The sequence below is a fragment of the Mytilus trossulus genome, chromosome 8 (assembly GCF_036588685.1).
Source record: "Mytilus trossulus isolate FHL-02 chromosome 8, PNRI_Mtr1.1.1.hap1, whole genome shotgun sequence".
Taxonomy (NCBI): domain Eukaryota; kingdom Metazoa; phylum Mollusca; class Bivalvia; order Mytilida; family Mytilidae; genus Mytilus; species Mytilus trossulus.
Genome location: NC_086380.1, coordinates 12745138 through 12772408, shown reverse-complemented (window position 1 = coordinate 12772408; position 27271 = coordinate 12745138). Strand labels below are relative to the sequence as shown.

Sequence of the window (27271 nt, the reverse complement as noted above, 5' to 3'; positions counted from 1 at the left end):
TTATACCATGTATACAGCTGTTTTTTTTGTTTTCTCATTCAAATTGTTAAATCAAAATTGATATGCACAATTTGTATATTTTCTTTTATGATTTTTCTTTTTTGAATATATAAGCATTTTTCTTGTTGAATATTCTGAATTTTCCTTCTTTAGGTTTCATCTACATTTTCGTACAAAATGTAAAATCACTTTTTCTACTTTTTCAAAATGTTTCAACTTAACCCTTTATTGGACTCACCTGAATCTGACTTTTCCTTTTACCAGGTGCTGGTTCATTAATTGGCATTTTGATAGTTTCTTCATAGTTTGTTACAACTATGGATCTTAATGCTGAATATTCTGTGTGCATTTGAGAATCATCTATAGACCAGAACCGATGGAACATCAAATTCTTCTCATACCTGTTGTATAAGAAATATCAAACTATTTAAAATCAAATCTCAGCACTCATTCATCTTTTTTATGCTTGGTTGTGGTGTGAGTGAGTGAGGAGAATTATTTTTAGATACTTTCACTGCTTGACCACAATATCTTTCATTGAAAGATGTATACAAAATAAGTAATTTAAGAGATCTAACACTTTGAAGTGAAACTAACATACATTTACAATTTCATTTCTTTAAATTAGTAAAGTATAGTATCAATGGTATATTATAAGTTATATGGTTCGCTACTGACCCCATACGGATCAATAGAGGGTAAGTAAAATCCATAGGGGGTGAGGCCGGAGGCCAAATCCCCTATGAATTTTATTCACCCTCTATGGATCCGTAGGGGGTCAGTAGTAAACCGTATAACGAATTTATCGGACCCTGGACTGTTTCTGCGGCGTTTTGTTGAAAAATAAACAATGAAACAACAATTTTAATAGATGACGTCGCCATTAATGCATCATGAACCCCATATGAAACTTACTAACCCCATACGGTCTCATAGGGGGTCACCACGTGAAGGCGTTTAACCAATCACAACGTGATAATTCATCTGTGGTCCGATAAGTATAAATATATTCAAGATTTAAAAAATTTAAGCTTGCAGCTACAAAACAAGCAATACAATTAATTAATTCCAATATCATAAGATTTGCGTTACACAAATCTTATTTCTTTAGTGAGCGTCATGGGAACATTTCAGTGTAAATGTCATGAATGTATGAATTTTTATGCATAATATTATGAGTATGCATTTCTGCACGGACAAAATAGTTCCGTGAACCTTGCTACTTTTTTTTTAATCTGAATGATATTTTCAAGTCTGGAGCCAATCAAAATCAAGTGGGATGTTTAAAATTGCATTATACTGAAAATGTTTTGCTTTATTAATAAAACACAATGAATAATGTAGTGTTTATTAGATATTAAGTTTGGTAGGTCAAATATCTGTTTCTACTGCCTGTACTTTCATTCAATATGTTATCTTTAAAATGATTTTTCTGCAAACTAATTGATAATATTTGAGAAACAATTTCAAAGATTTGATATTGAACAATCAGGGCTGCAAGATATTTTCTACAAGACTGAATCCCTGTATATTTTCAGCTGGCTATAAGCTATAACATATTCAGTATTTACACATACCAGTCTGATACTGGTACCATTTCTTCGTCTGGCTGGTTTCCAACGATGTGATCAATGAAGTTTAAACCAATTGTTGGTCTGTAAAAATAAACAAACATTTATGCATCATTGTCCTGTGCAATTATAGGTACTTAAATAGAAGATGCCCATGAAATCTAGGTATACTTTGGCAAGTGTTAAGAGTTTTTAATTTCGCAGGCAGTACGTCAACTGAGCTTGTGCCATAGTGTATAAGACACAAATCAATAACAGTCTCTGAATTTGGGTATTTTTCTCAGAAATTGGCCCTCTCCTGTGGAAAAAAAGATTGTTTCAAAGAAAAATTTAGGAAGTATAAAACACTATATCTATATTTCATATTACAAATATTTCAGACATAATATGGTTTCAGAGTAGTTGTGGCTCAACATGAAATGAAATCAGTCTCTACCTTTAGTAGTCATGGTAGTATAGAACTTTCTTTTGGACAATGGAAATTCTATTTACAATGCACTGTAATATTTTTTTCTATATGAATCAAACACATTTACTGACAATTTACCCTTACATAGCACATGAGCTTGTCTATTTTGATTATGGTGTTTGTGGTTGCTCAATCTTTGATGTACAATGTAATGCTTTGTGGGTGTACTGTTTTATCATATAAAAATATAAAGCTAAAAGGTGATGTGGTATGATTGCCATTGAGACAACTACCCATCAAGGTTCAAACAAAGTAGTTGTAAGCAATAATAGGTAACAGAAGAAGGGGTGTATGGTTTTCTTCAGCAATGAGAAAACCCGTTAATAGTTGGCTATAAAGAACTGTTCACAATTGTTCTTTAGGATTTTGATTATTGCTTTGTGGGTAGACTGTGTATATTATTTTTTTTATCCATGGATTGTTTTATTCATCTTTTATTGATTTTTGATTCCCCATGTTAGTTTTTTGGTTTTCAATGCTGTACAATTAGAGGAAACAACATTTTTATAGTGCTATTGGTATAAATTTTGGACATTCAATTTCTTCAGGTTCCAAACAGTTTTAAACCATAATACGTGTGATGTAAAACTCTACTTTTCATTCTTAATTCTATCAAGAGCTTAATTATATCAAGAGCTTAATTCTATCAAGAGCTTATTTTATTGGTCATGTTGGTATTGGAATAAATCCATTTCAATTAATAGAGCTTTTACATGTTTTTCAGGTGTTTTTTTAAATATTTTTTTATATTTAATAGCTCAGGCGTCATATGGACAATTTTTGTTTGTTTCATGGCTTGATCTTTTTCGAATAGCTCCTGGTCCATTAAAAATTAGATTTGAAAGAATATTTGTTGACAAATTTATTATCTATCGTGCAATTGAACTTACAGCATATCACTAAGTGGGTCTTTGAATTTGGATGGTTGATATCCTGGTAAGAACAATCCTTTGTACTTTGATTTGTCTATCAATGTATGAGTAGTATCTCCGTAGGTCTGGACCTGAGCAAACTTGACCGTTCCATTCTCATCGCTCTCTTCCCATGGCTCCTTTACAACTATAGCCCCTCTACCTACAGCTCTCTAAAATAAGATAACAAATCAATATAGACATGACAGTCCCATTCTCATCACTCTCTTCCCATGGCTCCTTCACAACTATAGCACCTCTGCCTACAGCTCTCTAAAACAAGATAACAAATCAATATAGACATGACAGTCCTATTCTCATCACTCTCTTCCCATGGCTCCTTCACAACTATAGCACCTCTGCCTAAAGCTCTCTAAAACAAGATAACAAATCAATATAGACATGACAGTCCCATTCTCATCACTCTCTTCCCTTGGCTCCTTCACAACTATAGCACCTCTGCCTACAGCTCTCTAAAACAAGATAACAAATCAATATAGACATGACAGTCCTATTCTCATCACTCTCTTCCCATGGCTCCTTCACAACTATAGCACCTCTGCCTACAGCTCTCTAAAACAATATGACATATTATAAATTTACGACCAATTTGTTTTAAAATTGTCAGTGCATTATATTCTCTTTTTTTATCATTTAATTTTCTACTCATACATGTCAAATGAAACCTTACCTTGAAAATAGCTTGTAAATCTTCTACTTCAAAAGCTACGTCCTTCACACCATCACCATGCTTCACAAGATGGGCACCAAATTCTAAAAATAGTAAAACATTAATATTATTTCTATGCTACTTATAAATACAGTTACATTATCTATTCTTAACCAGTACACCTGAATAACTACTACATGTGATACAAGTAGATTTAGCGCTTTTAGACCTTCTTCTACCACCCTTATAATTTCTCATCTTTAAACCCCAAAATAAACATCAAAGACGCCATCTATCATGTTTGCTTGTTGTCTGCACAACAGTTGTAAATCATGAAAAAATAACTTGATTCTTATAGGTTCAAAGACTTAGTCTAATAACTCCTACAATATCACAATATTGTTTCTCTATATCTATATTTTATGTCCTTTTTAATGAAATTTTGTACTGTGGTTTCAGAGGAGTTGCCACTGAACAAATTTGTTGCAGTAGTATATTAACACTAAAAAGTTCAAAGGGGAATAACTCCTATATGAAGCATTATTTTCTGTCAATATGCAAATCTAAGTATTATGTCTGTAAAGGGTACTCCTTGTTATGCAAGTTATTCTTAATTTCTCAAGCTTTAAGAGGTAAATTATAATATACTTAAAATTTACTTGCAGACTTATCATGCTTATATACATGATATAAGTAAACTTGTTATATTCATATTTTCGTAAAGTGTGTGAATAATCTCCCCTTACCTTTTAAAAACAATAATTACTTGTACATCATGCAGATGTTGTACAAATATTTTTTTAATCCTAAACATTTTGGAATGAAAAACATGCCTTAAAACATTTTTTCTCTGGTCTCTTTGTTTGTTATTTGTTTATTTTTAAATACTCCTTATTTACAAGCTCTAGGAAGCAATTTTTGGCATGATGCAGTTACTAAACATCTATGTGCAGTAGATCATATAGATTTCTTTACTTTAAACTAGAGGCTCTAAAGAGCCTGTGTCGCTCACCTTGGTCTATGTGAATATTAAACAAAGGAAGCAGATTGAAAATTGACTACAAAGGTCAATAACTCCTACAGGGGTCAATTGACCATTTCGTTCATGTTGACTTATTTGTAGATCTTACTTTGCTGAACATAATTGCTGTTTACAGTTTACCTATATCTATAATAATATTCAATATAAAACAGCAAAATTTCCTTAAAATAACCAATTCAGGGGCCGCAACCCAAAAACAGGTTGTCCAATTCATCTGAAAATTTCAGGGCAGATAGATCTTGACCTGATTAACAATTTTACTTCATGTCAGATTTTCTCTAAATTATTTGGTTTTTGAGTTATAAGCCAAAAACTGCATTTTACCCCTATGTTCTATTTATAGCCGTGGCGGCCATCTTGGTTTGATGGCCAGGTCACCGGACACATTTTTTAAACAAGAAACCCTAAAGATGATTGTGGCCAAGTTTGGATCAATTTGGCACAGCAGTTTCAGAGAAGAAGATTTTAGTAAAAGATATATAAAATTTACGAAAAATGGTTAAAAATTGACTTTAAAGGGCAATAACTCCTAAAGAGGTCAACTGACCATTTTGATCATGTTGACTTATTTGTAAATCTGACCTTGCTGAACATTATTGCTGTTTACAGTTTACCTATATCTATAATAATATTCAATATAATAACCAAAAACAGCAAAATTTCCTTAAAATTACCAATTCAGGGGCCGCAACCCAAAAACAGGTTGTCCAATTCATCTGAAAATTTCAGGGCAGATAGATCTTCACCTGATTAACAATTTTACCCAATGTCAGATTTGCTCTAAATGCTTTGGTTTTTGAGTTATAAGCCAAAAACTGCATTTTACCCCTATGTTCTATTTATAGCCATGGCGGTCATCTTGGTTAGTTGGCGGGGTCACCGGACACAATTTTTAAACTAGATACCCCAATGATGATTGTGGCCAAGTTTCAAATAATTTGGCCCAGCAGTTTCAGAGGAGAAGATTTTTCTAAAAGATTACTAAGATTTACGAAAAATGGTTAAAAATTGACTATAAAGGGCAATAACTCCTAAAGTGGTCAACTGATCATTTTGGTCATGTGGACTTATTTGTAGATCTTACTTTGCTAAACATTATTGCTTTTTACAGTTTATCTCTATCTGAAATAATATTCAAGATAATAACCAAAAACAACAAAATTTCCTTAAAATTACCAATTCAGGGGCAGCAACCTAACAACGGAATGTCAGATTCATCTGAAAATTTCAGGGCAGATAGATCTTAACCTGATTAACAATAATACCCCATGTCAGATTTGCCCTAAATGCTTTGGTTTTTGAGTTATAAGCCAAAAACTGCATTTTACCCCTATGTTCTATTTATAGCCATGGCGGCCATCTTAGTTAGTTGGCGGGGTCACCGGACACAATTTTTAAACTAGATACCCCAATGATGATTGTGGCCAAGTTTGGTTAAATTTGGCCCAGTAGTTTCAGAGGAGAAGATTTTTGTAAAAGTTAACGCCGGACGACGACGGACGACGACGACGGACGCCAAGTGATGAGAAAAGCTAAAAAAGGATGAACTCTAATTCAAATGATTATAAGCATATAATCATGTATAAAAAACGAAAAAAAATTGCTGAGGCATGTTTTGGCCTTACAAAACACGAGGATTTAAGTAATAGTAAAATAATCCCGGTAAATCCTGCTAGAATGTTTGAATGTAGTTGATGTTGCAAATTTATTTCTTAATACCTTTTGGTACATCTGGATTGAGCATGGACTGGAAGGCAAATACAATTTTATTCTGTTTTACAACGTGTGCTGCAATTTCACGACTTCCGGTCTCCAATCCTTTGTAGGCAAATGGTTCAAATCCCATACGGGTACAGTAATAAGAGGCTGCCTACAAAGTATGAATAGCATAAATATTATGAAAGTTTGATAACATGTTTGAAAGAAGTATACATCCATGATTGACAGTACGTCATGGAGTTTCCATAGCATCAAATCAACACTTAAAACTAACATGATACATGTAATTAGTGGACATTTTCTTTTCATATTATTCCCACTTTATCCCATGTTCCCATTTTTTACCCCTATATCCCCTGTCCCTATTTTTTACCCCCTTTAACTCACTTCCCCCTTCTAAACCCCTATATCCAACTCTCCCTCTTTTTACCCCCTATATCCCAACATTACTACTTTTTTATCCCTTCATCATACATCCCAAAAGTATGCCATGCCCCTCCCAATATTTCTTTAGAATTTTGTTGTACATACCTGCTTTGCATTTCCAACCCAGAATGTTACATGGGCAAAGTTCAGAAATTTTCCAGATTCTGGCTGAAATAGATAATAGGAACATCATTGTAGAAAAGGATTGTTCAGCTACATTAATATTAGACATATTAGACAAAATAATCTTTTAATGTTGTGTGTGTTTGTAAATATACATGTTATTCCATATTTTTTCACAAGAGACAGATTTTTCGGTCTACACCTACATTTGAACTACATGACCTTGAAAGAACTGTTTGAAAAAAAAACTGTTGCTAACCAAAAGGTTAAATATTCCAGTATAAATTTAAATATATATTTGAGTTCACTGTAGAACTTTACGAGTTAGAAAGATTAACACATGTATGTTTTACAATAAAAATATATCTACAATTTTTATTTAAAAGTAACTATTTACTCATAAAAGATTGCTTAAATTACATCTGGGCATAATAGAATACTTTCAAGTAGCTCATAAATTCAAAATATGTAGAAGTACAAATGTACAAAGTAACCTTTCCATAATGTTCAAATACAGATGATACTTTTATAGTTTCAGTCTAGTTGGTATCTATATTTAGGTCAGAAACAAAATAAACATGCAGTTGATCTATATGATCTGTAACTTGGTACAAACATGACAAACTATATACAGTGTTCTATTCACATGATATATAGTGTCATACAATATAATAATAAATTGCTTCAACTTTTATTTTTTATTAAATCTCTGATGTTATTGTTTTGTCTCATTTTACATACATCATGTACATTGTGCCTCTAAATTATTTCATTCACATATCAATTATGAACATGATGAATTCAATTGTCATAACCGATATAATGCAAAATGTGTTAACTGTGACCTGATTGTTGATTTCTGTCATTTGGCATCTTTAGCCTGTGGTGAAGAGTGGTCTTATTGACAATTATACCATGTACAAATGTATACCATATCTTTCAATTTTTAAATCAAGCATGTTTTATTAATGCTGATTATGCATCAATAATATTACTCCATTAAACCAATGTTTACTACAATTCTAACATTGATTCTATCCTGACAAACATTTATTTTTAGGTCTTTCCACTTTTCTGTGGAAAGACCTTTTGTTTTTCTTCTGCTTATTTTTTTTTATTTTTTTTTTTCTTCCGCCTAATTTTGTTCTTGCGATTAATGTTTGTTTCGCAATATGTCGCTTAGATTTTTGGTATATATGATATCGAACAGTTTATGCGCTTTTGAAATTTACCCTGCATAAACGAATACTTTTCTTTGTAGGAGTTATCTCCCCAAACACTGTTTTCCTTGTGAACGCAACTTCTTCGCAACCGTAAAATATTATGACAAATTTATTTTTCCAAATTGCTTGTTATATCCTTCGCATGATTTGACCGAAGTGATATGAACGCTCCATATGAGAGTTATTTCCCCTTATGCATTTGATATAAGTGATATGCATTTCTATCTTGTAAACCATAAGTGCTAGAGACCTAGGATCTTTTGATTTGAGGTCCTTGGTCCAAAAAAATGAAAATTAGGTCAAAGTCAAAGGTCAAGGTCATATTCTTATTTTTTTTTTTTTTTTTGAATTTGGCTTATTCTCTCTTATTTCCAGAAACTGTATAAGATAACGACAAATTATTTTACCTAAATTGTTTGTTGCGACATGTTGTTACACGTAAATATTGATTGCAAGGGTATGTTGAACGTAAAAGGGAGTTTTCTCCCCTCTTGTATTAAAAAATACGCGTATGGTGATATAACTCATTAACCAACTATAAATAAGACTTATAGTCTTTTGATTTGAGGTCCTTGGTTTGTGACCTCATACCTGCCAACTTTTGAAAATGCCCATGGGGGTTTTAGCGCGCGACAACAATTTCAAAGGTTACAATTCTTTGCGACGACTATTTTGCGCATGCTGTTTTGTAGTCTAGAAAAAGTGTCATATTCGTAAGATGAGCTAACATGCCTTTTTCTTAAGTTTATCTGTATGATTCTAGTTATTATATCAGCAGAAAATATGAACATGTAGCTTTAAGACCAGGAATCATTTTCATGTGTAAGGATACTAAATAGTTGTTGACTTTTCCAATTTAAAATTATACACAAAGAAGGACCTTTATCAGGTTGGGAACAACACATAGGGATCCCCTCTCAATGTTAGTACAAATGAGCACACATTCATATTATTTGAAGAAACTTTTCCCAAAAGAACTATACATCTTATGATCTATCTGGTAATAAATGGTCAACACATGTCCAAGAATTTTGTTCTTGGCCTTATATCTTCTTTATTATTCAAAATAGTAGGACTCTTCATTTAGAAAAGCTGTTCCAAATATAATGTCCATGGTGTCAGAATTTTCCATTTTTAAGTTGATAAATCTACAATTTTCTATTTTATTTTTTACAAGAGTGGTCCCTTGACTAAGGGTGGTCCTTCATTCAAGGGATTCCTCATGTTGATGTGGGGGAGGGGGTCCATGTGGAAAATAATGAATAGTTACATTATACTTTAAATTATTAAAAACATAAATAAAATTATGTTACAGCAAGTAGTGTACATGTAATGTCAATAAATTAGTGAATAAACTACTTTTTATTATCTTCATGGTAGAACTGCATCATTGAAGTTTGTCAATCAGCCATGCTTTCATTCTTATTCTACATGTATGTAAGAACCTCCTTGCAGTTGAAAAATCATTTGCCATGTTCACGATTTTACCAACAATCCAGAGGAGGTGTTTCGTTTTGCACACGGCACGCATATTCAAACTATATTATCGATCGCCGGAAGTCGGTTTGTCAGTTGAAAAATGGCCGTCGAAGTATCAACAACTACAAGCGCTTGGATAGATTCATCTGGAATTTGGCTTTTTTGCATTGAGAAGAATATTTTTAGTGTAGCAATGAGAGATTGTCCAAGTATTAAAGTTAATGTACGTGTAGGACACGTAGCTCCATCAGACAAAACCCAAGTGAGACGTTGCATTCTGTTTGCAGACGACGGATTACTGGAGTCAACACTCAGCAACAAAACGTCACCAGCCTTGCTAGTTGTCAAAAATTCTTGTGATTTTAAGGTATTTTAGTTTTCCTTACCAAGTTTTAAAAATATCAAGGAAGTGAATTATTAGGAAACAATTTATTTTCTTTGAAACCCGATTTATCCTTCTATCAAAAGTACCTCAACTGCTCAAGGCTCAATGTAAAAAAAAGTGCAAAACCGTAGGGACTGGCCATGAACTGAAGGCCATACACAAAGCCAGTTAATAGTCTACGTGTAATTAACAATAACTAACTAATTCACCTTGTTGGTGTTGGATAGTAAGTGCAATCATTTTATTTTTAAACATTTTTTTTGTTAAATGTGCTTGGAAGATTAAGTCAACTCTGTGAGGGGGGATAGGAGGGGGGCTGATACCAAAATCCCTGGTTTAAAATTACGAAATCCAGAGGAACTGAAATTGAAATAAAGAATTCCCAGATCCCGATATCCCGAGCTTATAAACACCTGATCCCAGAGTCCGGTTAAAGGCCCTATCCCCCCTCATGTATATCTATAGTCAAGTCCGCTTTAGTAGATCCAGAACTTTCCATAAGGGGGTCCCACTGACTATTGAAGAATTTTTGTCATACCATGTCAGTGATATTGCTTGACTAACTAAATTACTGGAGAGTAAAATTTATGGTTTATTATAAATTTCCCAATTTGATAAAAATGACGCACATTTTCCTAATAAAAAAGGGCCAAGGTAGTTTTGAAAAAAAAGCCAATTATATCACTGCATGTGAAGACTTAATGTAATAAAACTTTTTGAACTTGGAATTATTTTTAATTATGGAATTTGCTTGATTTCTTGTTATTGATTTTTTTTTATAAATTCCATGTTTATTCTATACTGAAATGTTCTGTGCTGCGCACAACACTTTCTATTATAAAGAAAATATTATATTTTCAATAGAATGTACTGTGCCGCACACAACACTATCCAACCAAAATACATTGTATGGAAAATGTTATGAACTGCTCAAATGATCATAATACCAAATAAACATGGAATTTATTAAGATTTTATATTTAAACACAAGAAATTAGGCAAATTCCACAATTAATAATAATTCCAAGTTCAAATAATAGCCTGTTAAATGTACAATAAAAAAATCACTACCTACCTACACTTTTTTCTTTGATGTATTAAATCCTGATACAGTGTTTTCATTAAGAACCGGCCGCCGGCCATTTTGAACTGTTCAAATCAATTTCTGGCCGGTTCAGTTGTCCTTAACAAAAAAAAAAAAAAGTCCGATTTTTTTTATCAGATCTTTTTATATTAAAATCATGACAACGGAGTGTTTATATTTTAAACCGACATGCGGTTGCAACGACGATTTTCATTGGCTGTTATTTCAGACTTCCTGTTTGACACACGTGCTTATCGTTGTTATGATTGAATGAATAAGTAATGTACACGGATTCCACTGTACCCTCGCAGCTCTCATGGGGTGTTCCGTAAACGGAGGGATCTACGTACATACATACATAGTTTTACTGTTTAGGTGATCTACAACGGACCCCGTCGATCTGCCGGCAACTACAAAGCATCCGAAAAGGGGGCAGAGTACATCGATGAAAAATTGCTTTGGCAGAACTTCTGGTCCCGTTCCAAATCATAGATATATTTCTGGTGATAATACTTTCAGTTGAGAGGTATGTAACCCTTTTAAAAGCTATCAAACGAAATTTAGAAGAAGTGGAAGCTCATGTTTTCTTATAAATGAGCCTGGCCAGCACTTCTTCTTTTTCTTTCTTAACACATCTTTTCATACCACCGGGATAATGGGAAGGGGGATATTTAAAACTGCTGCGTGCAGGGGAAGTGCTGTCCAAATTTTTTTAGGGGTCCCCAAAGGTAGGACAAGTATCTGGTTTTAAATGTAAATAGCACCATAATTTTCTTATTGTCCCATGTCCCTATTTAAATAAAATTAACCTCTTTTCAGGTTCAGAGTTTTTGCTACTACATGTAACCTTTTATCAACAATTATTATATAGCCAGAAATAAATTATGATGCTCAATGTAGTATTTTTTTATTCTGAGGATGATCAGATTTTGAGGACGATTGTTGCTGGTGAACTCTATTTTGGCATGAATAACAAGTTTTTATACATAAGTGTCATTGAATTGTATCCATCAATCATTCTAATAATTAATCTCTTAGTGAAGTGATATAAATGAAAATATTTCAATATTATACTTTCTGACTTAGTGATGTTAGATATTTAAATTCAATTTTTTTACTTAGAAAAACTTTAGGTTGCCTACATTAACAGTGGTACTGTAAAAGTGACATTTTTAGAACAATTATAATTTTCTGCCATGCCCAGAATTCAGGATTTTGTGTCTATTTTTTTTTTTAATCTTTGATGGTGGGGAAAGTGGTAGAAATGACATTTTCAGAACTATAGTTTTATGCCAGGTATGCAGGTTTTTAAGCCTTTTTGTTAAAATTTTGAGGTGGGCTAGTGGTAAAAGTGACATTTTCAGAACTATAATTTAATGCCCAGAATGCGCCAGAATGCAGGATTTTGCGTCTAATTTTAAAAAAATCGTGGGGGGGCAAGCCCCCCCAAACCCCCCCTGTTAGGTTTGGGCCTGCTTAAATCTCTAATTGGCCCCTTCAAACAAAATGAAGTGAAACCCCTGCTGATATGATAGTAATTAGGAAACACATATATTATATAACTTGGCCCAATCAAATTTTTCCCCGCAAAAGGGTGTGTGCATCTATCTGCCTATAGTCCCTATGATAAATATTGCACCGTCAATTTAAAAAAAATGCAGATAATGAAATATATTATGTATGTAAAAAAAAATCACCTGGAGTCTCCCATTTTTGGTACTTTGGTACTCACAATTTTTTTAGAATACTCCACATTGTGACATGTCCATGATGAATGATTGGAGCCAAAGATATACATGTACATGTAGTAATCAGCCTTATCATGTATTGCATAAAAGAGGGACGAAAGATACCAAATTAAAGGGACTGTCAAACTCTTAAATCTAAAACAAACTGAAAACGCCATGGCTAAAAATGAAAAAGACAAACAGAAAAAACAATAGTACATATGACACAACATAGAAAGCTAAAGAATAAACAACACATATATATATATAACACATATATATAGAACTTGTATGTTATTTAATATACATGTATATATAAAAACAGATGTACAAATATAGCAACATTACCAATGAGACAACAGACCACTAGAGACTAAATGACATCCAGGTTCGTACACAACTGTAGGTTACTGTTCAGCCTTCAACAATGAGCAACATCTAGTGTATATATATGGTGTTCTATGACAATGTATGAAAAAAGTTTCTCTGTGAGTTTTATTATAATACATGTAATATATTCCCTCTGTTTCAGTTTGACAAAGATGCAGTCAAGGGATTATTCAGCATTGGAAGTGAGTCTTGGGCTGCACTTGTTTGGTCATTTGCTATTGTTCCAGGAGCAACTTTCCAAGGGAGACCTGATCATAGCAATGCCTTAGATCTTCCGGGTATGCCAGTTCACAATCTGAATGAAATTCTGAAATGTTCATGTGTAGTAGGAGGAAGCATTTTTGTGCCAAATAAAGATATCAATGTATTAACATCTGAATTAACTGTTAATGACTCAGGGAGTGAAAGTGATCAGGATGACCAAGGTATTTCAGACCATGATAGTGCTGAGGATGAACATTACACCTCCATCTTTCAAATAAGAGGTTCAACATATGGTGAAGAATATCAACTTAATCTAAAGGAGGTACAAGGTGCACTTAGACAATGTATTTCTGTGCCCGTCAGACTTTTATTTCAAAAAGACAATCCTAAGGACAAAAATGCTATAAGTGTAAATGCTACTGTCAACAGCAAGGACCTTCAACTTGGCTATATTGGTGTCAAAAAAATACCAAAGGTAACAAAGGCTTTGACATCAGGAGAAATAGTGACAACATCTATGAAGTCCGTCACATCGTGGTTTGTCAGAAACTTGAACTCAAGAAAACTGAAAGGATCGGTTGTTGTCTGCAAGAAAGGAAAATGGCTTCCAGATTCAGACAATAATTTTTATAATGCAGATTTGTAAATTTTAATTGTATGACATCAGATTGTGTTATAGTATTTTCATTAACATGTAGTCAGTAATGTCAGGATGCACCATATGCATTTTGATTTATTCCTGGGGTTTCTTTCACCACAAATGTCTGGTTTCACGTCTATGGATAAATTTAATGTTTATTGTACATGTATGTCTCTTAACTGATAAATATCTTCGAGCTGTCTTCAACTTTTCAGCAAAATGTTTTTTAAACAATTGGAGTTTCTCTCAACCAAGTTTATAACCAGTGGGATAAAACAAAAATTGTGAATTCCAGATATACATTTTACAGAAATTTTAGTTTCCCTGAAACATTGGTTAAATCATTTACCCAAAAACTAAAATTATAAACTACATGTAGGGATTTGTCTGTAACAAATATTTGTGATATTTGCAGATAGTATAATCTATAAGTATATACTACACCTATTAAAATGTTTAAACCTGCTGCTTTTGTTCAGATCTGTTCTACATCAAGAATGTGATGTTCAGTGGTTGTCTTTTGATGATGAGAATTGGTTCATATAGCATGTATAGTGTCTCATTTTTGTCAAGCCTGCGACTTTAGTTGCAGTAAGCTCAACATAGGGCAAATGTAGGTACAGTGATCTGGCGGTGGTGTTAGCTCACTTCTTAAAAGCTAATTATCATGTTAATATTATAGAAGGTGGAAGACTTGGATGCTTCATACTTTGTATATACATGTAGATGCCTCATATTACGAAGTTTCAGTCAGTCAAATGTCCAATGGCCTTGACCTCATTTTAATGGTTCAATGACCGTGGACCATGTTGACAACTTGAAAAAAAGTTTTTGTAACTTTAAATTCTCTCTTAATGTACAAAAAATGTAAGTAATAGGATAACTATATTTGGTATGTGCGTACCTTGCAAGGTCTGCATGCCCGTCAGACAGTTTTCACTTGACCTCGACCTCATTTCATGGTCAAGTCCATAACTCATAAATCGCAATAGGTCTTGTTTATTCGGTGTATAAAAGGACTGCAAGGTGTACATGTCCAACTGGCAGGGGTCATCTGACCTTGACCTCATTTTCATGGTTCATTGATTATAGATAAGTTTTTGTGTTTTGGTTTGTTTTTCTTATACTGTATGCAATAGGTCTACTGTATTTAATTCATGAAAGGATTGTAAGGTGTACATGTCTAGCTGGCAGGTGCCATCTGACCTTGACTATGCGGTATGGACTTTGCTCATTGATGAAGGCCGTACAGTGACCTGTAGTTGTTAATGTTTGTGTCATTTTGGTCTTTTGTGGATAGTTGTCTCATTGGCAATCATACCACATCATCTTTTTTATATTGACTTCATTTTCATGGTTCAGTTGTTAATAGTTTAGTTTTGGTGTTTTGGTCTGTTTTTCTTATACTGTACATGCATATGTTTTGTAAAAGGTCTACTATATTTGGTGTGAGAAATGATTGTAAGGTGAACATGTCTAGCTGGCTGGTGTCATCTGACCTTGACCTCATTTTTATGATGCAGTGGTAAAAGTTCAGTGTTGAGTTTTGGTATTTTTTTCTAATTCTTTATGCAATAGGTCCAGTATATTTTACATAAAATAAACATAGAAGATACATGAATATATACATGAAGTACCTGATCAAATGACATATATATATATATATATGAATTATAATTAATAAATTTACAATAAGCAAGATTGAATTTGCAGCAGTCCAAGTTTACGAGCTTATTCCATCTACGCCAGTGACTTACAACCTTACGACTTTTCACAGCGCGCCAGAGGGTTGCATCCTGTTCTGCAAATTTTATTTTGCTTGCATAACGATTTTTTACCCAAATGTTGAAATGATTAAAAAGATGGAATTTTTTTTTTCATATCAAATTGAACTTTTAAAAAATATATATGCCATTTGAAGAGATAAAATTTATTGCTTTAAAATATTAATATGTATATATATATACATTTACATGTATATATGAACAGTCAAATAGGATAACAATAACTCCATGTAATAGCAGTATACAAAAAAAAACAGATCACAAACTTCATATAAATATATATACATTCATGACATCACAGTTCAAAAAATCTTCCACTTAATTAACTGTTTACTAGGAATATTAAATATAAATATTAAATTGCACTTGACAACAGAAACAAAGTGTTTTAAAATTGAGGGTGTGTATTTTCTCTGCTATAAAATTAAACAGACACTACAAATAGCCAGCTATCATTTAACAAATATGGAGAACATACATGTATATAACATACAACTCACTGCTGGAAGACATTGTTCAACCAAAGGATTACATTTTCATGAATAATAACTTTTTTAATCATAAAAGGGATGATACATTTTCATCTGTTCATAACTAATGCATCAATATAAAAATAAGACCATGTAACTATTCTTGAATTGAAAACATACATGTATACATAATATTTCCAATAAAATCACAAACAATTAAGTTACTGATAAAGACCACAGTCAAGATAGATGAATTGTTGGGGACCTCGAACAAATATGAAGTATGTCTATATATACATTTACATCTATCGTAAATGTAAATGCTGCAGGTTTTCTGGTACAGGCGGTAATCCAACATCCAAACGAAACAGTCTCTGTCTTATGCTTGGCTTATTACGTGCAGGAAGAAAGCTTCTGCCTGCAGTGAATATATTGCTGTCCTCTCTCTGGTTATGGCGAACAACATGAAGTCTTTTATCTTGACCATTGTCTTTATCAAAAGATGCATGTTCTAATTTGAACCTTTCATTTTGAGTCCAGTAATAAAAAGGAATATTAGGATCAAGGCGCTTGCAAAATTCACGAACAATTTTCCGCCATCCTGATTTAAATTCTTTTAAGGTGAATGTGTCTCCTAACTGCCTGCGTGTCATGCTGAAAAAACATTCAACATCATCTGTGGTGGATGCCCTCGGGTGTTCAGGATAATTCATTAGATTATTTTGTCTACGGCGATGTTCTTGACTTTCGATATTGGCTGTTATATCAATGAATGTTTCACGTGTGAATCCTCTAAGGTTTTCCATTGGTCTGGAAAAAAATGAAAATTAATACTACTTTTCCTTTTAACAAAAATTAGAACAACCAATTTTCAGTATAATATGTGTAGATGTATGTATTTAGGATTGAAACATTTGAGTGGCCTACTGAAGTTAAATTTTTTATATTTTTTTATGTAAAATTTATCTAAAAAATATCTATTTACAGTTATGAAATTATTACATGATCTTTCATGTATATGATTGCTGTTTTCAGTATTCATTTTTAAAAACATGTTTAACCCTGCCACATTATTTATGTATGTGCCTGTCCCAAGTCAGGAGCCTGTAATTCATTGGTTGTTGTTTGTTTAAGTGTTACTTATTTGTTTTCGTTTATAAATATAATAAGGCCGTCAGTTTTCTCGTTTGAAATGTTTACATTGTCTTATCAGGGCCTTTTATAACTGACTATGCGGAATGGGCTTTGCTCATTGATGAAGGCCAAAAGTTGTTAATGTCTGTGTCATTTTGGTCAGTTGTCTCATTGTCAATCATACCACATCTTCTTTTTTATACCATCAATTATTTTTTTTTCACTCATATTAATAAGTTGCTGCTTTCTTCAACACAATATGCATTATTAATTTTATATAGTCAAGTACCTGTTGATATCTATATATAAGAAATTATAAATCTCTCTGTGCCATGGCATGAAGTCATCTAAGATGTAGTTTAACATCTGGTAATTAAACTTGGATCTCTGTAATTGAGTTAATCCACGTCCATCTGATGACTCGTGCCATCCAGCGATAGTTCTAACATATTCTGCTTCTGATTCAAAATTATTTTGTTCCATGCTAAGGGCAACCTGATATGACAATAGTTTTTCTGCATCCTCAACGGACTGTGGTCTTTGACCAGTAAGGGCTGCGTGGGTGAGCCCTGTGTTATTGTCCATCATCGCCTTGTCAAAGGCTTCAGGGTTCAGTGACACATTTTTACATTCTCTAGTTGAGGTTGCCATTCTCTTCAGAATATGGTTATGGTCACCTCTTTCATAGTGTATGGTTTTAGTTGCTGGATCAACTTCTGGAACATACAAATAACATGTGAAGTCTCTGCCCTCCTGTTTCAATTTTAGAACGATGTCTCTGTATATATATGTGGCAACAACAGTACGAAGCATGTCTAGATACGACTCTGGTGTGTCTTTTCGGAATGGATATGGTTCATAACCATCTGGAATAAGTCTTCTCCTAAAATTGACAATGCTGTCTTGAAAGGACAATCCTTCATCCTTCATTTTTTTTAAATCAACAATTACATCTCCGGGTATAGCATCATTAGATCTCTCCGCAAATGGGTTACCATTTTCATCTTCTGTAGAAAAAAATAAAACAGAATTATTTCAAAACTTAAAATACTGGTATTATATAATTTAAGGGACATAAGAACATAATTTGAAACCATTGTAAACTGTTTATCAGTCAGTTTTTTTTTTAACATTTTCTATTAGTAGTCTCACCCTAAAATATTGCTGATATTATTTTTTTTGAGTCAGTTATGACATGTACTTCAGACTTTGCCGTTGCTTCAGGTCAGGAGTATTTATTTTTCTAATGGTTTTATTATAAATTAGCTAGTAAGCTTTCTCATTTGAATTATTTTATATTTTCAAGTCTGCATTTTTCTCATTGTTGAAGGCTGAACAGTGGCCTAAATAATAATTGCTTACTTCCTCTTCATTTTAAATTGGGAAGAAATTGTCTCATTGGCAAAATCATACCATATGTCCTTATTTCTATGTGTCATTTAACATACCTCCAACATAGGTAAGCATGGAAATCAATGTTAACTTTGACATCTTCCTCACTGCCTCTCTGGAATCATGGATAAGTTGCCATATGTGAAGGGGTCCAGTGTCTCCCTGTGACCTAAGTGAGTTGAATTCACCATCTGTTACTGTACCTGAATAAGTAATAAATAATTATCATTCCAGTAAAAAAACATTTATTATAAGAGTTATATCCCCTTAACGGTTTAAATTGAAAAAAAAAATTCTTAAAAAAAAAAGAATTTGGTTTTGTTTAAACATTTTAAAAGGATTATGCAGTATATCACTTATTGTACCTTAATTTCTGTAATATATATGAAGAAGTCATGAGTTAACACATACATTGGTTTCATAATTACAAAAACAACAAAAAGTTCAATAACTTACCAACTACTTTCAATCCAGCTTCTGCCATCGCTTTCTTTATAGGAGTTGTTAAATCCCTGACTTGCTGATCTCTTAGTGACTTGTAAGGGATATACTGAATAGGAAGTGTGTATGGCTTTTTACTTCTTTTTTCATCTGAAATTGCAATTACTAATACATGACTTGCTGCTGTTCTCTTCTTTTTGAACAAGTTTTTCAAGTAGGTAAGGAAGTCATTCTTCATGGATTTCAGGAGATCTATGTACATTGAACAATTCTGTAGTTTCCTTTGGTATTCAGTGCAATCTTGTAAAAGTTGATTAAACTCCACAACCTCCCAATTCAAACTTTTAAGAGTTTCTGCATTTGTTGTTTTCACTTTCACTTTTGTTTGAAGAGTATTACAAGCTGATTGGAAACCTTTTTCTAAAAATTGGCAATCATATTCTAATTCAATTTTCAGCTGTTGAACACCAGTTTCTAAATTAGCATTATTCAAAGTGTGTATTGAATTCATCCAATTAAGTCTGCTTTCATACTGTTCTCGTAAAGTATCAAGTTTACCATCATTCAAATTGACATCACCATTCCAAACATCTTTCACAGAGTGTTGAAGTGAGTCTTTCAGATCAGTTCCGTCCAGTTTTAACCAGTACTGCCCTTCTGGATTTACCTCTGTCAAAAGTTTAATGGCTGGGATCTGAAATAATATAGCAAAAAAGTTGATAATTTCACATAAAAAAGAAGCTGTGTTGTAATTGTGAATGAGACAACTAAATCTCAAAAGACCACATGTCACATAAATAAACAAATATAGTTTACTGTATAACCTCCAACAATGAGCAAAACACATACCACAGTTATAAAAGACCCAGAAATGTCAAATGTAAAGTAATTCAAACGAGAAAACTTAAACCGGCGTAATTTCAAACTTTCTAAAAATTGATAATTGATATCACTACATATTTTTATTTACAATCGATGCATTAATTGATGCAAATGTTATACTTTTCGTTAGGTTTCAGAGATACCACCAGTATAATATAACAAAAACAATATTTTACACCTATGATCTATTTTTAACAATTTTTGTCTGGGTCATATTGGACAAATCTTTTAAAATAAATTTCATAATAATTATTGTCACTAAGTTTGTTTAAATTTGGTCCTGTAGGAGAAAAGCTCACTTGGTTCTTTGGGTCAGGTGAGCTAAAAAGGAGAATTTGTTGGAAACCTCACTTATATTATATTAGGATTTGTTGCACATCTAATGAATGCATCCAAATAGGTTTGGTGTAGTCCACAAAAATATTTTCTATAATAACGTTACAATTTTAAAATGTACCTGAATAGCTGGAGAGTCTGTAAAAGCAGAAGCTGATGTTCTTCTGTGAAGTGTGGACCTGCTGACAGCTGCTAAGTTCACTCTAGCCTGTAAATAATAACAAAATTAACATGAAATACAAAAAAAAACATATATCATTGATAGTTGCATTTGATAATGTAATAAAGGTTTATTTATTTTTTGCATGTAATGCTTATCTGATAAAGTACATATGCACTATTTGAATTAATTGAACTTTGTGATCATGCTCACTTACCCCTACCCTGATGATGATACCAACACATGTAAATGGGCAAACAATTTTTTTCTAATATTTGCACATCTACATTGCTTCTAATTATTATGTACAAAGTTTCTTGTAAATTTGTTGTGTAGTTTCAGGGGAGTTTATTATACATGTAGCTACCTCTAAAGGTTTCCCAATACAGTTGGCAGGTTGACCACTCCACATTGGACCTCGCAAAATTCTTCCTAGTTTGTCTTCAAATTCTGCATCTAAGGTTTCCAACCACTGAAAATAATCATCTGGTATGGAAATCTGCAATAAACAATAACAATAAAGATAATGTGTATAATTTAATAGTCATGGAGTTAACATTCAATAGTACATGCATGTCCACTAGTGTTTATATTAAATTGAATGAAGATATTGTCCTGATTTTTTTTAATTGTATATGTATATATATATATATATATATATGTAATATTGAAGAGTTGTTAAATTTACATTAATTACTAAACATATGGTTTTTAAATATCAAATTACTATGCAAATGTGTAAATATATAATATATTTACACATTTGCGTAGTAATTTAATATTTTTTAATATATTTACACATTTGCGTAGTAATTTAATATTTTTTAATATATTTACTATATGTACCTTCCAGTATAAATTGGTGATGTAACATCTTACAAAGTATATTACTATTTATCATATACTTTGACTAAATAACATTTAATTTTTACCGTATGATAATAACATTAAATTAAAGTATTTTCCATATTTTTCGAATTGGTGCTTAGCGGGCTGATATGAAAAGTTTATCACATGCTTTGATTGTTATCACATGCCTTTTCGTGACGTTATCACATGGCGTTCCGGTGATACTCGGCAAATTCCGGAAAATACACCTCAATGCTATGTTTTCAGTGAAAAACATTACAAAGTAGTGTACAAAACAATTATTTGAATACTGGAATGTATATTGTGTAAAATAATTAAATTAAATTATTAAAAAAATTAAATTAAATAAATGCATTTTTTATAGTTTTTCTGAAACATGATTTAGAAAGTTACTTTAAAAAAGTTGACTTTTCCATACAATGTTCACTATGTATATCGTTGAATTATTTTGTGGTCGATTCGTCCATATAAAAATATGTTTTTTTTTTCTCTGTTTAGGAATATGATAGAAAGATTTCATATTGAATGTATCAAATTTTGGGTCCGACGTCCGTGAACTTTTTACTCTTTAAACTTCTTTTCGGGAACCTCGTAAAAGGATCAATATATGAATCTGTTATTTTTCTCTACTGTTTAAGCATATGATAAAAAGATCATAACATGTCATTTTTCATATCACATGTATTATCAGCCCTCGGTCAATATCAGCCCTCGAGCCATGCGGCTCTTGGGCTGATATTGAACCTAGGGCTGATAATATATGCGATATGAAAAATGACATGTAATAATCTGATAATATACAGCATGTAGTACTAGTACATGTATTGATACAAATAATTAGACCTACAGGATACATTTAAGTTTTAAATTACAGTTCAGTTTACAGTCTTTTTGTTCCTTGTTGAAGTTCTCAATGTGACTTTTGTGCCGAAGAACGGCAATAAAAGTTCCTTTGCCTTTGGTGTGGGTTTTTTTCTGAGCATATATGGATAAGTCATTTTTGGTTTTTTTTTTTAATTACAAAATGTATGTGTATCCCATTTCCCAAAATGGCAAACTTAAGATGTACATGTTAATTTTTAAGAATGAAGTGACAAAAGGAGTTGAAACCTACATGTACATGACATTGATGTTAATGTTTTTGCAGACTGGCCTCCATGTTTAATGACGCAGGTAAAATTAAAATATAAAATACCTGTCTAATATCACTAGCACAGAAGAACTGAATCTGGTGCTGAATTAAACCAAAAGGCATCCGTGTGACCGGCATCAGTGGTTCCTGTGAATTTGGTCTTTTTGTTCCAAGGCATTTCACAAAATCTGTTACTACATTGGGTTTACTATTTTCTTTCAGAGTTTTCATTGCTCTAAGAGACAGACTGGTGAAATTGGCTGTTCCAACTTTCAACCCCTCTTCCTCTGCAACACTTTCAAACATTTGATCAAGAAATTGTTTTTTAGTTTCAATTGATAGTCTTTTAAAATTTGCCTTAATTGACTGCTCTGCAAAGTCAACTGATGAAGTACTAATGAGTTTTAACAACTGATCCTCATTCAGTATGGAATTTAAAGATAGAATTAGCTGGCTATCTGTAATTTGTTTGCCCAGTTTCTGCCATATTGATACAACCTGGTCTGGATTAAATTTAGATGTATAATAATCGAGAAATTTATCATCACTGGTTGATGTTGCAGGTGTAGTTGGTGTCTTTGGTGTCTGTATAAAGCCGGAATCATCAAATGTGGATGAGGATTCTTCATAATTAATCAAAAATTCTTCTTCTGCTTCATCAATGGTTGAGTAGGTAATTCGAAAATGGTTGACAATCTTTGCTCTACATGAAATAGCTGAAAAAAGAAATTATACGTTATATTTGGACACAAAGATCTTTTTTTTTTCCATTACATATAAAAAAAGTTGTGATGGTGGTACATTGTAATGATATTAGTAAAGTCATAATTTTCATGACAGGGCACTTAGATTTATGTTGCAAATAATTTTTACTAAGCAGAAATGATGTGGGTAAATAAAGTCTTATATTGTATATTTCAACTTACATGTACATGTACATGTAAAAGTTATCTGTAAAAAACACATACAATTTCAAAATTACTAGTCTTTCCAAGCAGTAAACATACACATATATATTGTTTCTATATTATTTTATGTTTGAGATACATGTATGTATTCCTCTGTGTTTAACCCTAAAAATTAATGATTGTTCCTGTATATATCATATTTAATCAAGAAAGCAATCAAATGTCTCATATAGTTACAGATTTGAAGAGTAACAAAATTTCAAAGGGCCATACACAATAACAATATGCATTTTTCAATTATAATATGAGTGCTGCACTTACTGCTTCTAACAGAGCCACAGGTCTGTTTGATGAAATCACTTGCTTTTGTCCAATATATATTATCTGCATTCATAGCAGGCCACTCATTATCAGAAGACTGTAAGTCCTTGTGTAAGGCCACAAACTCTACTAGGGAACACAACTCTTTCTGGGTCCATACTGGTTGCCTACGTTTCTTTTTAGGTGGGCTCTTATAATTAGTACCCTTCAATGGTGAAAAGACAACTACTCGCCTATTTCTCTTCTGAGACAAAATGTGAGATGTTCCCTATAATTGTAAAAAATTATAAAGTAATAAAAATATCATACTGGTTTATAATATAATACTTTATAAAGTTAAAGGTAAAAAAAAATTGGCTTGTTTGTCCTCACCGTATATACATGTATCTACCAATAACATGAATAAAAAGGCCATAATAAAAAAAATCATTCTTGCTTCTAAACAAAAAAATATTTCCATGATTCTGCATCATACTCCATATAATATACATGTTTACATTACATTTTGGTGACTTCCATAACTGACTATGCAGTATGCTAAGGTATGAAATTAGAAGGGACCCACAGACCAATAGTCACTGAAATTTGGTGTGGGCTAATGAAATTTCTGCTTTTCTTGTACATGTTGTATATGACTTTATATATGTGTACTACAATATTTAATCTGTTGGCTACCAAAGTCTTAAGTTCTATGCCTGGTATACTCTTTGCTAGTTGTTGAAGGCAGTATGTAACAGAGATCTATATTTGTTAATAATATTCCTTTGTTATTTGGTATCTAGTGAAAAAATGTCCTTTATATACATGTATCCCATAAATTCATCTGAAATCAGTGGTAATGATTAGGAAGTTTTTTTCCTATATGAATGTGTTTAGTGACTTGAAAATAGAAGTTTTGAATAAGTTCTTACCAATGGAGTAACAAATCCAGGTAATTCTTTTCTTGTTGTGGTGTCTGTGGGACTTTGGAAAAGACATTTTCTGCTATCTCTTGGTTGCACAGATGTAGGAGTAAGTACTGGTGATGTGGTTGTCATTGGAAATAAATCTGGCCTCTGAAAAAAAAATTCACACATATATACATGTACATACATAAACATTGAAATTTATATAAGAAAAAAAGCAATATTCTACTTCAGTCACACTCTTTATGTGCATGAATACATACACTGTATATCTTTATTTCAATAGTTGAAGATTATTGTAAGAATTGCATGTAAAATATTGTATGTTGTATCAATTATATATGTTATATGTATATGCCCCACTGGAGACCTAATTTGGAAAATAAAACTTTTTATCTTATCTTATATATATCAGAGCAATTCTGTTTACTAAATATTCAAAAATTTTAATGCATGTTATGACAAGAATCTATTAATTAATGGTAATGATATTAACTTTTGAAGTGTTCATGATAGGCTTAATATATATACTTTTAGAACTTTATCAATGTTCCTTTAGAAAAAGTTAAATGCAATTAGCCATTATTTTGATATGCACTTTTGTCATAATACAGTCATAAATAATGTTATAAAAGTCATCGTGTCTATTCGAATAATCTTAAAAGGATCCACCTGGGTGTCCTGTTTGCATTTGTCACTGTAGAAATTGTAAATGTGGCACATTGACTAAAATTAGGACATTAATTTGACACTAATTTAAACAGGTCAGAAACCAGCTATTCCAACACTGAATACTGATGATATCATATCACAGTTTATCTATACATGTACATGTAGGATGTGTAGGGTAACCGTTCAGTCTGTGAAAAATACTGTTTTAGGGTTTGTCTGACTGAAAAAGAAATATATTTATGTCTATCCGAATGAATTTTTGTCTGACATTTTGTTGGTCAGACCAGAGACATATAATACATGTATATGCATATGTCTCTGGTCAGACAGAGTTTGGGATACACTGAACCATTTAGAAGTAACATACATGTACCACCTAGACTACTTTTTTTTTATTTACATGTATCAATGTAAGTATCAATGTCAATAATGGGTTAGGGTAAGGTTTGGGATTAAGAATAGTTTAGTATGGCTCTTTATGGGTTGGGGCCCCTAAAATAAAAGAAGGCCATGCAGTATCTTGATTGTCAGGATTATAATTATCTTCGTTTTCATATTTGTTGAGTTGTTAATCGTGTTTATAATTAGTTCAAGTAACTTTTACAATGTTACAGTCCATCAGGTTAAGAAACAATCGATTTTTTTACTCATGACATGGCCGTTTAATGTTTATATATGACGGTTTTCAGAAAGGCAAAATCTAAAAGGGGGTGAAATTTAGACCTTTTCATTCAAATATTTTGGAAAATTTGGAGACGACTTAAGACGACTTTTTATAATTTTAGATTTCTTGTTTACCATAGAAAGGCATGATAAAATCTCGCATGAAAGTCGCTTCTTGTTTACGTGTATTATTCAGGAAAGTAAGTGCCTTTTTTTCAAAAAATGTCGGAACAATGGACGCCATAAATTCACTCTTTTTCTTGTATTCTGTATAACCATTTCCCTCAGTTTTAATGCGCTTCAATCAATGTAAACACGATTTGTTGATCCATGTGTTTATGTTTACACAAAAATCACTCACCTGTTACAAGTTGTAGCGTTGTCATTGGCTTATCAAAATATCGATCTTCTGTCAAATCTGATTCGTTCAATGGCGGACGTAGGCGGTTATTAGTATCACGTGACTTGTTGTTTTTTTGCACACGGCACCATCATGAAACACCTCCTCTGCCAACAATCAGAGGAATACAACACAAGTTCAATATCTAGCATGTTAAAATAATCTTGAGAGAAAACGTTTTTGATTGGCTGATTAATTTGATCATGAGAAACACACAATTTGATTGGCTGAACACGATTTTCCTCCATTGGACACAGTTCAAAATCGGGAACAACAATATTTTTCGTGTAGATTTTCACCAAATCGTGTTTTAGAGGGTTTTTCAGGAACACGATCGTCCAATCGTGACAAAGGGTCAAAATCGTGTAGTACACGCCTAAATCGTGAAAGTTGGCAGGTATGTGACCTTGAAATTAAGGTCAAGGTCATAGGTTAATAGGACATTCTAGATTTTGACCTTCTCTTTAAATTCATATAAATACATCATGAAGCCATAGGAACTAATATTATTAACTGATTTTTACTATATCAATATCAAAATAGATCTTTACTAGTGGAAAGACCTTCAATTGTTCTCTGAACAATTGGTTTTTAATTTTGATAGAGATACTTTTTTGAGATATTTGATTTTTAAAATATAACAAGAAAAGGCTGACTCTTTAACCAAGCAATCATTGGGTATTCTATCCACAAAGTATCTGTGCAATGGAATCTATTATGAGTGCAGGGACACCCTTT

General features: G+C 32.4%; 3 protein-coding genes and 1 pseudogene across 7 annotated transcripts in view; 2 read left to right on the top strand and 2 right to left on the bottom strand.

Annotated features, from left to right (window-relative positions):
* The window catches only part of LOC134728311 (thyroxine 5-deiodinase-like), a 54744-nt pseudogene that overhangs the window by 11204 nt on the left and 16269 nt on the right, over positions 1-27271 (top strand).
* Positions 1-27271, bottom strand: part of LOC134728310 (4-hydroxyphenylpyruvate dioxygenase-like) — a 37287-nt gene that overhangs the window by 7516 nt on the left and 2500 nt on the right. Inside the window, exons 3-9 of one of the 3 annotated variants that reach the window (XM_063592881.1) lie at positions 6914-6976; positions 6383-6533; positions 3643-3725; positions 3409-3424; positions 2931-3108; positions 1578-1655; positions 239-401 (exon numbers count right to left, since the gene is read on the bottom strand). In XM_063592881.1, the coding sequence (XP_063448951.1) occupies positions 239-401; positions 1578-1655; positions 2931-3108; positions 3409-3424; positions 3643-3725; positions 6383-6533; positions 6914-6976 (732 nt within the window). Of the gene's footprint in view, positions 1-238; positions 402-1577; positions 1656-2930; positions 3125-3208; positions 3225-3408; positions 3425-3642; positions 3726-6382; positions 6534-6913; positions 6977-27271 lie in introns of all 3 variants that reach the window. The other 2 variants (XM_063592882.1, XM_063592880.1) reach the window with 2 other exon arrangements.
* LOC134728307 (uncharacterized) lies at positions 9656-14518 on the top strand. Its single transcript, XM_063592878.1, has 2 exons — positions 9656-10000; positions 13362-14518. The coding sequence occupies exons 1-2, from the start codon at positions 9734-9736 to the stop codon at positions 14067-14069; spliced, it is 975 nt and encodes a 324-aa protein (XP_063448948.1). The 5' UTR covers positions 9656-9733; the 3' UTR covers positions 14070-14518.
* LOC134728306 (uncharacterized) lies at positions 15687-26616 on the bottom strand. 3 transcript variants are annotated; one of them, XM_063592877.1, is made up of 11 exons: positions 26269-26484; positions 24805-24948; positions 23894-24161; positions 22728-23380; positions 21030-21161; positions 20624-20710; positions 19843-19978; positions 19300-19434; positions 18900-19046; positions 17741-18458; positions 15687-17127 (listed from the first exon to the last, which is right to left on the bottom strand). In XM_063592877.1, exons 1-11 carry the CDS (start codon positions 26269-26271, stop codon positions 16623-16625), a joined length of 2928 nt encoding a protein of 975 aa, XP_063448947.1. In that variant the 5' UTR covers positions 26272-26484; the 3' UTR covers positions 15687-16622. The 3 variants fall into 3 exon arrangements, with proteins under 3 accessions (XP_063448947.1, XP_063448946.1, XP_063448944.1); XM_063592876.1 differs by lacking the exon at positions 26269-26484 and adding an exon at positions 26495-26616 and having other exon boundaries at positions 19300-19978; XM_063592874.1 differs by having other exon boundaries at positions 19300-19978.